General features: G+C 33.6%; 1 protein-coding gene across 2 annotated transcripts; it reads left to right on the top strand.

Moving 5' to 3' along the window:
• Positions 1-412: 412 nt before the first annotated feature.
• Positions 413-11,588, top strand: LOC145085929 (RAD3-like DNA-binding helicase protein). 2 transcript variants are annotated; one of them, XM_079023625.1, is made up of 29 exons: positions 413-882; positions 2,024-2,105; positions 2,262-2,337; positions 2,489-2,553; positions 2,631-2,684; positions 2,843-2,943; positions 3,031-3,172; positions 3,755-3,816; positions 3,899-3,993; positions 4,083-4,153; positions 4,253-4,340; positions 5,039-5,111; positions 5,222-5,317; positions 5,824-5,932; positions 6,024-6,117; positions 6,218-6,301; positions 6,386-6,542; positions 6,634-6,812; positions 6,905-6,949; positions 7,095-7,123; positions 7,256-7,377; positions 7,540-7,587; positions 7,715-7,839; positions 8,263-8,588; positions 9,241-10,021; positions 10,210-10,269; positions 10,433-10,552; positions 10,644-10,703; positions 11,264-11,588. In XM_079023625.1, the coding sequence occupies exons 1-28, from the start codon at positions 519-521 to the stop codon at positions 10,686-10,688; spliced, it is 3,693 nt and encodes a 1,230-aa protein (XP_078879751.1). In that variant the 5' UTR covers positions 413-518; the 3' UTR covers positions 10,689-10,703; positions 11,264-11,588. The 2 variants fall into 2 exon arrangements, with proteins under 2 accessions (XP_078879751.1, XP_078879750.1); XM_079023624.1 differs by lacking the exon at positions 11,264-11,588 and having other exon boundaries at positions 10,644-10,875.
• Positions 11,589-13,859: the final 2,271 nt, after the last annotated feature.

The following is a 13,859-nucleotide window of genomic DNA, read 5'->3' as shown; positions in this document are numbered from 1 at the left end:
GACTGTTTGTTTTTTGTGTGAAGATCTGCGCAACCACTTTTGTCTGCGCCGCGCAGACAACGCGCAGACATATGTTCTCGCAGATTGTTTGTTTTTTGGAAGTGTGCAGATCAGAAAACATCTGCACGAGGTATTCCTGGCGCAGACATAAACCACTGTCTTCAAAGGTCTTCAAACTTTATTTTAATCTAAACAAAAAAAACATGGGCCACCGTGCAATTTTTTTTTTTTGTTAAAAATACATTTTTAATGTTTATGAAATAAAATTAAATTTAAAAATTCAATTATTTTATCAACCCGCAACGTTAAAAACAAACAGTCTTCTCTGCAGACATTTGGTTCACCTGATCAGGTTTGTCTAGCATTTATAAAATGTTCCAAAAAATAAAGTTCCCGCCAAAGACGAAATTTTCACAACACAACAGTTGAAACCCTAAAACCCCAATCAGCTCATTCTACAGGAAAAACCGCGAATGAGGGCTAACCACCGGCGAAAATCTACTTACACCGGATAGGCAATGTCTTCGTATTCACTGCCGGCGTCAAATCCAAACCCTAAACCATCGAAAAAGAATGTCATTCACATCGGCGGCATACCAATCGAGTTTCCTTACCAACCATATGGCTCTCAGCTGGCTTACATGGGCAGAGTAATCGCAACTCTCGATCGAGCTCAACGAGATGGTCATTTTCATGCGTTACTTGAATCTCCTACTGGTACTGGAAAGTCTTTGTCTCTGCTTTGCTCCGTTCTGGCATGGCAGAAGAATCAACAGTTAAAGTCTCTCCTTGGGAATATCTCTCAATCGAAACCTGATCCCGAGGCTATGGTTGACCCTCTGGGTCGTGGTGGGGGGTTTGTTCCTGAAATGGAGCCATCAGGTATAAATGATAACATTTTATTTTGGTACATATATTTATTTCATGTTGGTATCAATGGAAATTTTTATGTGGTAGTGGGGGTTTGTCCCTGAAATGGAGTAATATCAATGGTTTCTAACCTTTCTCTGCTGATATATACTCTACAATGTTATTACTCTACAAATGATCTTCACATTCTGTATACAACGTGTGATATTTAATTCTAAAATTTCATGTTGAAATTATTGATGACTGTATATATGGTATTTAACATACCATTTTTTTTTTCAAGAACTAGCAATGAGCAGTAAGCTTTGCTACCAAATTTCCATCCTCAATCCTCACTAGTATATATAAATACGGTTACCTGGTTTTTTCAAATGAGTTGGTTGCTTTGTTGTTGAGTGTCCAATGTACAAAATTTGAAGTTTAACGATTGCTATTAAAGTTCTAACCTTATTGCTAATAGTGGTGTTAGTAGACACAATCTCCAAGCTGCTTGCCTGGCCTTTTATGTATATAAAGTTTGGATAGAAAACTTCAACAACAACAATTCTACCTCTTTTCTAACATCATATAACTGTGCTTCATCTAATTTTCTGCTATCAAGAATAGATATATTGTTTTTGGCATCAAAATTGCTCATTTTGTTGACAACAATTGGAATTAGAAAGTCTGGCAGTTCTTTGATATTTTTAAAGACTGTTCTCGCCTCAAGTGCAAAAACTAATGCTTTTGAGTTTTTGGCTTTACTCAAATATGAACTTATATGGACTTTGCATATATGATTGTAGAAACAGAGAACTTGTAGAACCCAAATAGTACAAACATTTATCCACTAGAAACAACACACTATTTGGTGTTTATACTATTATGCATTGCACAATGATTATTTTCTTTGGTACCAAAGACCATGCTAGTAGTTAACATGGCTCCCTTATCTATTACGAGAGAGGGGAAACTGTTTTAAAACAACCTCTAAAAGATTGGATAAACTAATACTTACATATTATTGGAGATGACTATAGCACTTCATTATTTGAATGTTTAAAGCCATGAGTCATAGATAACTATAGCACTTCCATATAGTAATTGCACGATTTCTGTATCAGAATTACGTTAATCAGTGATTTCTTGTCTTTATCTTCTTTCAAAATCATAGGTAATAATGTGGTGCCTACTTTTTCCGAGACACACAATACTGAGCAGAAGAAAAAAAGAGGCCCTATCATTTACTATGCCACGTAAGTTTTGTTAAACAAAGCCCATGAGATTCTATCATATATGTTGTATGTATGCTTATGGAGGTAACTTTTGTCACTTGGGCATCTGTGTAATATTGATATTTGAAGCTCATGAAGATTGGGATTTATAATTTTTTATATGATAAATTTATTTAGGCGGACACATTCACAGATTAGTCAAGTTGTCTCTGAATTTCGCAAAACAAGTTATCGGGTGCCAATGGCAGTTTTGGTATGTTATCTTTGATCCTACATTGTACTTGTAACATTATTTTTTTAATTTTTAATTGAAAAGATCTCTTTATATATGGTTCTGCTTTTGCATTCTGATATTGATCAGAATCTGATAAGTTCTCTTTTCATTTTCTTGAGTTAACTTTCAGGCATCTAGAAAACGTTACTGTACAAATGCCAAAGTTCGTGGCCAAGATAATATTGATGAGAAATGGTGCCTTTTTATCTGTTAATCTTTGCATCTACATTTTATTTTCCACTTCTTATGTATGTTGTTTTATGATAATGTAGTAAGCTACTTCTCAAGGAGCGAGGACAAAACAAATGTGGTTGCCCAGAATTCTTGTGAGTTTTTTTTTTTTTTTTTTTTTTTTTGTGTGTGTGTGTGTGTGTGTGTGTGTGGTGTGTGTGTGTGCGTGTTTGTTTTTATTGTCCATATACCTTTTTGTTGTACTTTTAGTAGGATTCCATTAAAATTTATAACCAACCATGGTTTCTTACAGGAATGCAAAAAAGATCAGAGCACACCCATCTGTTAAAAAAGGAGGCTGCTATGAACTCCATGATATTGAGGATCTTGTTAAAGTTGGACAAATGGTCGAAGGTTAATTTGGTCTTTTATCTTTGCAAGTTTCTTTGACAAAATGTTACTTACTGTCTAGTACATAACTGTTTGTCCCAAAATTTTCAGGTTGCTCATATTTTGGAGCACAAGCCATGGCAGAAGTGGCACAAATAGTTTTTTGCCCTTATAGTTATATTATCAATCCACAAATCAGAAAAGCAATGGAATTAGATGTTAAAGGAAACATTATCATTCTTGATGAAGCTCAGTGAGTAGTATAATCTCTTAAATGCTATAACTGTTTTGACAAGAAAAATTAAGATTAAGTTACAAATCTGGTCCCAGTGCTTTGTGGATTTTACTGTCTTTAGTCCAAAGATGACAAATTTTTCAGTTTTTTGGACATCATTTATCCATTTTGGTTCCTTGAACTTTGGAATAAAGACCAAAATTGATATGAAATCTTGAAATAATAACCAAATTGAAAAATGTATCAAGTTTGGACTAGAAGAGCTGAAGTGGTAAAAGTCAGAAAGCACAGGGACCAAAATCGATATGAAACCTTGAAATAATGTCCAAAACTGAAACAAGTTCCAATTTTGATTTTTGAACTAAGCACAGTAAAATAACAAAGCACAGGACCATTTTTGTAATTTACTCAAAGGTTAAAATTTTGTGATTTTTATGTCCATTTGGAAAACCTAAAAATTGTGGCGTTGTCCCTTTGCTGTTTTTCTCCCTAGTCATGTTAGGGGTAATTTTGGAATATATGAAAAGTTCAGGACTTTCAGATATATATTTTACACTAACGTGACGGTTTATATAGTTCTTTTTATTTACCTTTTTTCAGTAATATAGAGGACATAGCTCGGGATGCTGGTAGTGTAGATGCTGAAGAAGTTGTTCTGCTTCGTAAGCATTTTTTATTCCATTTTTACCCTCCCTTTACTTTAATGTATTTATTGATTTTGTATTCTGTTTGTACATATGGAAGAATTACAGATGGAACTGGAAAATCTTTGTCATAGTGATAGAGTTACACAGGCTGATCAAGTAGAGATTTATCAGCCCTTATGTGAAATGATGGAGGTACTACTCCTTAGATTAAATCCTCATATTCCTATACTACAACTGCATTTATTTTTTAAATAATTATTTTTTAATTTTAATTATGACAGGGCATTATTAGTTGGATCAGGCGGAAGAAAAATTCATTGGGGAAGCATAGTTTTCAACATAATGCATCATGGTCAGTTATCTTATATACATATATTTTTTTGAAGTTTTCTTCATGTTATTATATATTTTGTGTTATAAGATATATAAGTGCTTTTGGATATTATTTTAGTTGGACTGGTGATAAAGCTTTAAAAGAACTTGAAGAAGCAAGCATATCAAAGCAGTGCTTCCCAATCTTACAAGAATGTGCCACAAAGGTAATCCTCTCTTCAGTTGCATTTCTCCATCAAAATTAAAAACATTTACTTTCAGTTTTTATGCCACATCTAGTATTTTTCAAACATCCATTTTTTCATACAATTAAGATTAAGTTACAAAGATGGTCCCTGAGTATTGCTGTTTTTTGCAGTTTTGGTCCCAAAAAGGTTTCTTTTGTAACATTGGTCCTCATTTAAGGTTTCTGCTAATGTTTTTAGTCATTGTTTTGAAGTATACTAACGACTTTGGGCCATGTTCCAAGTAAAATGACTTTATTACCCTTTCTCTAATTATTTTTCAAACTTTTAATTATTATTATTATATATATATATATATATTTATATATATATATATATATATATATATATATATATATATATATATATATATATATATATATACTTATTACTGTAATCTGAGATTTGGGTCTACCCCAAACCCTGATCCCTCTCCTTTTTTCACGAAGTTGAACTCTGGTGAAAAGGGTAACATAGTCATTTTACTTGGAATAGGGTCCAAAGCTTTACAAAAGCAGCAAATAAGGGGACCATAATGGCAAGAAAAAACTTTTTGGGGATTAATATTTCAAATAAAAGCGATACTCAGTCAGGGACCATTTGTGTAATTTCTCTATAACTAATGTTGATAACATACTAAAGTAAAAGTATCCTACTTTGTCTTCTAAAACCTTTTTCAGGCAATTAAAATTGCTACAGATGCAGATCTTGAAGTTGACCATTTAAGTGGCATGCCCTCCACAGTATTAGAAGGTGCTTAGCCTAACTTTCATGTTATTATTCTTTATAGTCTTCCACACACTCAGAATAAACTTATGTTTCTCATTGCATCCTTCTTTTTTGTTTTTTTTTTCAACCTACAGGCCTTTTCTCTTCACTCACCTACTTTTTCTCTGAAGATGGGGCCCACATCTGTGATTATCAGCTTGTATTGCAATGCCGTATCAAAGGTGATGCTGGTAAGTTTATAAAATTTATTTACCATTATGTTCTTAATAATAAGAGTAAATTACAGATTTGGTGCCTTAGTTGAATTTCGTAACTTGTGCCCCAAAAAGTTTTTTCTTGCAATTTCAGTCCTTATTTGAGTTTTTTTGCAACATTTTTGGCCCCTGTTCCAAGAAAATGACTATTTTTGGGACCCAAAGTTGCAAAATCACATTCTTGGTCATGAGAATAGTTGATTTCTGCAAATTTGGTCCCAAAAAGTTTTCTCTTGCAATTTTAGTCCTTATTTGAGTTTTTTGGTCCCTTTTTCAAGAAAATGACTATATTTTTAGGACCAAAATTGCAAAATCAGCTGTACTTCATATTATGTGGAATAGCGATAAAAATTGTTACAAGAACCATAAATGAGGATCAAAACCTTTGTTGGAACCAAACTTGCATTGCAAAAATCAGCTTAACTTAGGGACCAAAAACGTAATTTACTCTTATAATATAATATCTAACATTTTGCATGCAGGAGTCGATGGTGATGATTGGCCCTGTACTTTGAGTTTGTGGTGCTTGAATCCAGCTCTTGTCTTCAAGAACATTGCTGATGCTTCTCTTTCAGTAATTTTAACATCTGGGTAGGTGCATCAGTGCATGTATAATGTATTCATATTCTATCTAAATTTTTTTATGAATACAATTTATTTATTTTATTTTATATTATAACAGGACTCTATCACCAATGAGTTCGTTTCAATCTGAACTTGGGGTTCAGTTTGGAACCTCTCTTGAAGCTCCTCATGTTATCAATGTGGAGTCACAGGTACCAATAAAGTTTCTTACCTTTTTTCTAGAATCAATCATTTTTAAACGATTCTGTAATCTTTCTTATTTAAATGACGGTTTTACCCTTTATGCTGCAGCTATGGGCAGGTGTGATTCACAGTGGGCCGGGTAATTACCCATTGAATGCAAGTTACAAAACATCCGAGGGATATGGTTTCCAGGTAAGTTCCAAAAAAGAAAACAAAAATGGAAACATTTCTCCATTTCATTTGATTATAATGAAATATGATGTGATTGTTTTACAGGATGCACTTGGAACATCTCTTGAAGAAATATGCAAAGTTGTGCCTGGTGGCTGTTTGGTGTTCTTCCCCAGTTATAAACTTATGGACAAATTACGCAGTCGTTGGTCTGAAACTGGTCAATGGACTCGCCTAAATGCACAAAAACCTGTTTTTGTCGGTGAGGTTAAACCCTAGTTTATTAATGTTTTAATGTTAAAATGTTTTTGGTTTGATAATGGAGTCTTGTTTGTTGTGTTATTACTTATTAGAGCCAAGAGGAAGTCAGGATGATTTTGAGCAGGTTTTGAGTGGTTATTATGATTCAATTCGTGGTAAGAAACTTGCAATTAGGAATGGGAGGAGAAGGGTTAAAAAGGTGGATGCAATATCATGTTCTAAAGGGAACGATAAAAAGGGAGCTACATTTCTTGCTGTCTGTCGAGGAAAGGTATATTGCTGATGTGTCATCTACATTACATCATATTTCTCTTCTTATCTTATCTTTTTTATATACTAAAATTACTATGACTGGTTGTACAGGTGTCCGAAGGAATTGACTTCTCAGATGATAATGCTCGAGCAGTTGTATCCTTTATATTATTAATTGCTTCTTTAATTCATTGTATGATATTTGCTAATATCCTATTCAGAGCATGGTTATAGTTGTGATACCCTTTTCAGATTTCAAGATGATCCTTAACTATACCACTTGTTCCTTTGATAATCTCAGATAATTATAGGGATTCCTTTTCCAAATGTGTAAGATTCCCTTTCTTGTTTTTGACTACATTTGCACCCTTGATATGATATTATGTATTTATGTTATATTCAAAGTATTAATATCATGTATTCATGTGATGCTGATTGCTAGTATTGTCTCTCACCTTGCAGGTTTGATATTCAAGTGGCAGAAAAAAAGAGATACAACGATGCTTTTAAATCCTCTAAAAACCTTCTTAGTGGCAGTGAATGGTATTGTCAGCAAGCTTTCAGAGCTCTTAATCAGGCAGCAGGTATCACATCTCCCTTGATCACAATATACTAATCTTACAGTTGAATCATGTTTATGATGAATAACTATAATTTTTAAATTCTTATATAGTTTTTGCTGTTTCTATTAGGAGCTTATGTTTTAGCTCAATGTTTTCTTACAGTGTAACTTTGATCTTCTGTAGGCCGGTGCATTCGACACAGGTCAGACTATGGAGCCATAATCTTCCTAGGTAGGCCTCTCTCTCTTTCTCTCTCCCCCCTGATATATTTCTATGTTTATGTTCTCCTTTTTTTCACAACAGATTGATTTTATTTGCTTACAAATACCAAATTAATTACTAAATATTTTGCAAGCAGATGAGCGATTTCGTCAAGAAAGAAACTTAACATACATTTCAAAGTGGATAAGGAAATCCATTAGACAATATGACAATTTTGACCAGTCATTGGAAGGATTAAAGTCCTTTTTCAAGAACATCAAGGTTCTTTCTCTGACAAAGTACCTTTTCACATTTTGGTCTGAATGCAAGAAATAGTAACATACTTTTATTTAACTGTTTGTTATAGTATTTTACTTTCATTTCTTCCCATTAAAACATTGTACCTTGAGCAACCTACACATTTATAGCAATGTCATACATATACAAAGCAAATTTTCACTTCTATAATCAAGTAGTTTTTTCAGGAAACTATGTCTTAATAAGATTTTTTTTTTTTTTTTTTTTTTTTTTCAGTACAACGCCTTGATAAGAAAAAAGATGAAAGTACAATGTCGTAATAGAAAGAAAAGAAACTGGGATGTGATAATAAACAAATAAATGTATCCAACAACTTATCTTTTTGCTAACTAGGATTTTCATCACTGACAAAGCTGCTGCTCATTTTGTGAAACAATGGAAGAACAGGTTGAGAATGATACAAAGCAGATAGTTGATGTTGATGCTATTGATGTGGAGGAGCCAAGAAACTTGTTCACAGAAATGATGAACCATAAAATTATAAGTAACCCCAAACCAAAAGGAAGAAGATCCATGTCAGATGCTGTTATTTCACCACCTGAAATATTAACAAATAAAATAAAAAAGTTTCCAATTACAAGTAAAAAGTTTCACTGCCCCTCCCCCAAAACAGAACCTAGACCTCAGGAAACAATTAGGCCAGTGAAAAAGAATGACAACAATCCTGGTATAACTTACATGGACTCCACAGGTGATTTGGAGACACAAAACAGGTATTTTAAACTCAGTTATTTTATCTAGGGGTCTTGTTCTTTTAATCATTGAAATAAAAAGAGTTAGTTACGAGAATGGTCCTTGTGTTATACCCAAAGTTGCATATTCAGTCCAGCTTTTTTTTTTTCTGTTTCAAATTGGTCCCTAACATTGGTTTTTGTTTCTGATTTGTCACTGGTCCATGTAAAATGACTATTAACAACAGTTTAAACATAAACAAATTATAGAAAAGTTAAAAAGAAGTCAAATTACCATTTTGTTCCTTGAGTATGGTTGCTTTTTGCAATTTTGGTCCTAAAAGGTTTTCTTTTGCATTTTTGGTCCTTATTTGGCATTTGTGTAACGTTTTTGATCCCGGTTCCAAATTAAGTGACCATTTGTGATGGGTGTGATTTTTGCAATTTCGATCCCAAAAATAGCCATTTTACTTGGAACAGGGACAAAAAACGTTACGCAAATTAAGGACCACATATACTCAGGGACCAAAAATGCAATGTACTTTAAAAAGAAACATATGAGGGTAGAAAAGTCATTTTATCATAGAAGTTGTACTGAACCTGAAATGTTGGGAATAACACAGGGACCATTCTTGTAATTACTCTAAAAGAGAATAGAAGTTGGTAACAGATGTTTGTCTTACGTTGGGTGCAGGTTTCCATCGCCACCATCATTTAATATATCTCATGATGACGATTTTGACTTAACCATTGTTCATGAAACCCCGAGAAATGACGATAATGCCCTTGTCCATGAATATGAACCACCCATTGTGAAGGAAACACCAATCAAGAACAGTTACCCTGCTACTCTTGAATCCATATCTGAGTCAACCATAATCCAATCAAAGTTTCCCACTCGATCCTTTTCTTCTCCCTGTTCCACTTCAGCTTCTGAATGCATGAACACAACAACACCTAAAAAACAACAAATCCCTCAAAACAATTCACCTCTAGATTCGAGTGTCAATTCCCATTTTCACAAACGAAGAAAGTCTTCAGCTTTTGCATCAGTCAAAATGTCCCAATTTGATTCCCCCAAACCCAAACCCACATTTCCAGTGAAAGAAACCATGAATCTTGGTGATGAAACCAAGAAAGATCTAAAAATATCGTGTTCACTCTGTAAAAACCCACTAGGTCTTATGGAAAATGACTATTCTGTCCCTTGTTCATCAATGTCGTTATCTAAAATGCATTTGGTGTCAAGTTGGAAAGGGAGAGAAAAGGGTGGGACAAGTGTAGCTGTTGTGGTGTCTGATATTGGTTGTGTTGATGGGAGAATCTGGAAAAGAAATGGTGAAGAAGGAATATGGAGTAAAGAAGATGGATGTGTATTTAATACGGCTTTCTGCCCTTTCTGTAGTGATCAAGACAATTGCCTTGGGTTACATGTTGTGGCAACTGATTCATCCAATGTGCAGCTTTTAAACAAGGTATGATATCAGTTCATACTGTTATAATATCTTGTGGCATATCCGTTTGATAGTTATTGAGGGCATATTGGTCATTTTGCTGATTTATGTTATGGGAGTTGGGAGTTGGGATGTGTTGAATATGATCACAAATTCTCTTTGATCCTTCGGAGATATACAACCAACTTATATAACTTTTCTATATGCAGGTGCTCTTTTATTCTGACAGACTAGAAATCCAACATATCCATACATCAACAACAAATAAGGTAATTTTGCATACGTGTCAAATCGAAAGCGACTCCCTAAAAACATTTGCAACTTTTGTCTTATTGAAATCAATCACACAGTCTCAGTCCAATACATACCAAATACAGTACAACATGTTTTGTCCTATACTGTCATGTGTAACAAACACGACTTTAATTGTAGGAAGAATCACCATCTATTGTTACAAGTTTGAGTAAAAGCGTGCTACAAAATCCATTTGAGAAATTTGCCTACACATCTCCACAAACCAACTCAATAGGTTGGAGAACCACAAAATCTAAGGTCAAAATTGTCTGATATTCTGTTATTTATAGATTCATTAAACATATTTTAAATTCTAGTTAAAGTTAAACTATGTTTGGTAATCATGCAGATGAGATTACCAAAGAAAGTCCTAGCATCCACTACCAAATATTGATGCCTAACCTTACATGTAAATTCTTAATCATTGCTAAATTGGTTTTAAACCTATTTTGGAAATTTAGGATCTATGGTTATTATTATTAACTTTGTGATGCATTTGAGGTGTATGACCAATAAAATGTAACTATTGTAGTTGTCACATTCTTTATGACCAGCCATAGTTTTAATTTTGTTGTTTATAATGTTGTTTTCCTGCATTGGACATCTTAGATAATCAACTCTAACATGTGTTAATTAAAGAGATAATTTTGATGTGGGAAGTTGGAATTATCAAATGATTAGTATTTAGTAGGTTAAGTGTTTTTAATGGTAAGTAAAATATTTTTTACTATAAAATAGCCGACAAGACCATAAAAGTAATATTTTGCTACACATGAAAGTATATTTCACTAATTCAACCATTTAAACCCTTGGTCCAAGAAAACCAATGGGACCATTATGGACTATGAAAAAGAGAATGCGGAAATGATAGATGTTGAAATGATGAAAGAAATATCTTACTTAAATTTGTATCACTCTTTATTGTCTATTCATTTCTTATTTTCCTATTTGTTTTTCATTTTTCATCAGGCTTCATGATTTTCGTAGATGGTGGTATCTTCTAGTGAGGCCACGCATTAAATTTATGTAAATTTGTGCGTTCAAATGTTAAAAGTCATTCGAGTGTATTTGCTATTGATATTTGTTTATTTTGGTTATCATTTATATGGCTCAAAAAGAAAAGGACAACTCTTTGTTGTTAGATAAAAAAAATTGTGATCAAAATTGTGACTGTGTTGGCGAAATATGAAACAACTAAAGAAGTTTGCCATCACTTGTACATATTGTATACTCAATCTAATTTTGATAAGTGGTACCCGGTTAAGGTCATATATTTAAGCACTTCAATTTAATACTATGAGTGTCCAAGAGAGAAGAGTAACATTTGGCTCTGATAGCATTACGATTTGAATTTGAAGGATTATATGGAATAATCTTTCATTGTACTCTGCTTCCCACTATTCACTTGGTTGTTCATGAATTGATTGTTGAAGAGATCTTCTTAAGTCTCAAGTTTATAATGGGTATAAGCATCTCCCACTTTTAATGTTTTTGTTGTTCTGAAACTAACTTATGCTAGAAACCAGTCTAGCCCAATTCCTAAAGTTGCTTCTGATGAATGAGTTTTTTTATAAACAAAAAAGCCATTGGAAATCTCAGTGCCATTGTTAATAAGGAAAAATAGCAACAACGTTCTCTGTAGCAAAACATACCATTTGGACCTTTCAACCACTCTTTTAGTCTTATTGTGGGGACATCCCATCCACTATAGTTTATTTCACCTTTGATAAAGATTGATCCTCATATTATCATTACACACTATTTGCTTTGGATCCTCACGTTTTTGAGTAGTCCATACAGTTCCTTGTTTCCAATCTTGATGTCATATCATAGGTATTTCTTTGTCGGTACTTTAGGTATCCCTTCATCCTTATGGATATTGGATTCTTGTGTTGATTTGTCTTCTTTTCGCTTGAGTCGGTTGTTTTCTAATTTGTATCTTTGGCATTCATGTAACACCTGAATTTTTAATACAAAGTATATACAAAAATTTCATTTTTAATTTACAAATCATAACAAATCTGGTGTACATTCATATTAATAAATCAACACAAGAAGTTATCAAGAGGATCTTACAATATTCTCGTGTAAGAATCTAAGTCCCGCGCTACCAACTCCACATTGTGCTACTAAGTTTATTTGAGCATGAAATACACACATAACATGTCACAACTGGAAATTTTGTGTCATGTAATCTATACACTCAAGTTAATGTGAATCAAAAACTTAAGAGCATGTGTGACACCTACTATTATGACATCAAAAACTTCAATCAAATACATCATACAAGTGCTACAAATAGTCATCAAACAATTGGAAACCCTAGAAGTTCTTGTTTAGGTCCACTTTGGACTAGGACTTCCTTATTGGGCCCAAATGGACCAATAAGCTTCCAATTTGACTATCATGGGCTTAGAACCCTAATTGGGCTCTAATTGGACCCACAATCATTTATTTTAACATTTTGGGGCATATTGGGCCTAGAATGAAATGAATTAAAAGCTTTGATCCATGAATAACCTAAAATAGTCCAACAAAATGTAAAAATCATGTTATATCTCTTTTAGGTTAAAACTCACCCAAACAAACTCTAATATTGGGCTTAGGGGCAAAAAGCCCAAAATTTTCCTTTTCCCTTCAAAACTCTCGGCCCAAGGCCCAAACCCAAGGAGAGATGAAGAGAGTTGACTTGCAATTGACACCTCATTATTGTCTTTTGGATATCCATGCAACTTATTCCATATCTCCATGCATATCACCTCAAGGGTCTATTTCTCCCTCTCTCTCCCTCACTCTCGGCCATTGCAAACACACACACACACCTCACAAACTCTCTCAAGAACACTCAAGAACACTTCCTCCCTCTCCACTCAAAGATCTCAAAATTTAGGAAGCTTTCAAGAGGATATTTCCACAAATTCTTCATCTAAGGTAAGATTATGCTTGGATCTATGACTTAGATTCTTTTTGTCATCAAAATCTTTTCCTAATTCATGCCAAAATCGTGATCTTACATCCTAGAAGCACATCAAACTCGAGATCTTCAAGAAAAGGGTGCTAAGGCCAAAAATCACCAAGTTTTCTTCCATCTTTTCTTCAAAAACCGAAATCACACCCTAAGGTGAGCTTCATACCCCCTATTTTCTGTTTTTATGAGTTTTGTGGGGGGGGGGGGGGGGGAATACAAGTGAAAGTGTAGATCTATATGTGTTTTGTATGCCTTGTATGATTCTATGCTTATGTGGGTGTTTTTGTGTGTTTATAATGTTGGATCTAGCCATAAACCCCTAAAAATCGAGATATACTTTATGTTAAATGATACTAGCATCAAATATATTTCTACATACAAAGTGTTCCAAGAAAAATAGCTAAATGGCTTAATAACATTTTATTTGGGCTAAAAACTCAATTTTTGGACATAAAATGTTAAAAATATAAAGTTAAAGGGCCCAAAATGACATATCACGAATTCTGATGGATGAGGAGTGTCAAAACCGTTTCAATAAATTATTTTCTGGAAATATACTCATTTGGAGGATTAAAAATATAAATTTCAAGCTTAATG

This window comes from Lactuca serriola, chromosome 2 (genome assembly GCF_051521515.1).
Source record: "Lactuca serriola cultivar US96UC23 chromosome 2, Lser_US96UC23_V15, whole genome shotgun sequence".
Taxonomy (NCBI): domain Eukaryota; kingdom Viridiplantae; phylum Streptophyta; class Magnoliopsida; order Asterales; family Asteraceae; genus Lactuca; species Lactuca serriola.
This window is presented reverse-complemented; position numbering and strand designations above follow the sequence as displayed.

Bases quoted from the DNA above. Each gene is read 5' to 3' on its own strand.
- LOC145085929 (XM_079023625.1), top strand. From the start codon at position 519: ATGTCTTCGTATTCACTGCCGGCGTCAAATCCAAACCCTAAACCATCG. The intron at 2,944-3,030 runs GTTAATTTGGTC...CAAAATTTTCAG, and splicing joins AGTTGGACAAATGGTCGAAG to GTTGCTCATATTTTGGAGCA. The intron at 7,124-7,255 runs GTAAGATTCCCT...CTCACCTTGCAG, and splicing joins GGGATTCCTTTTCCAAATGT to GTTTGATATTCAAGTGGCAG.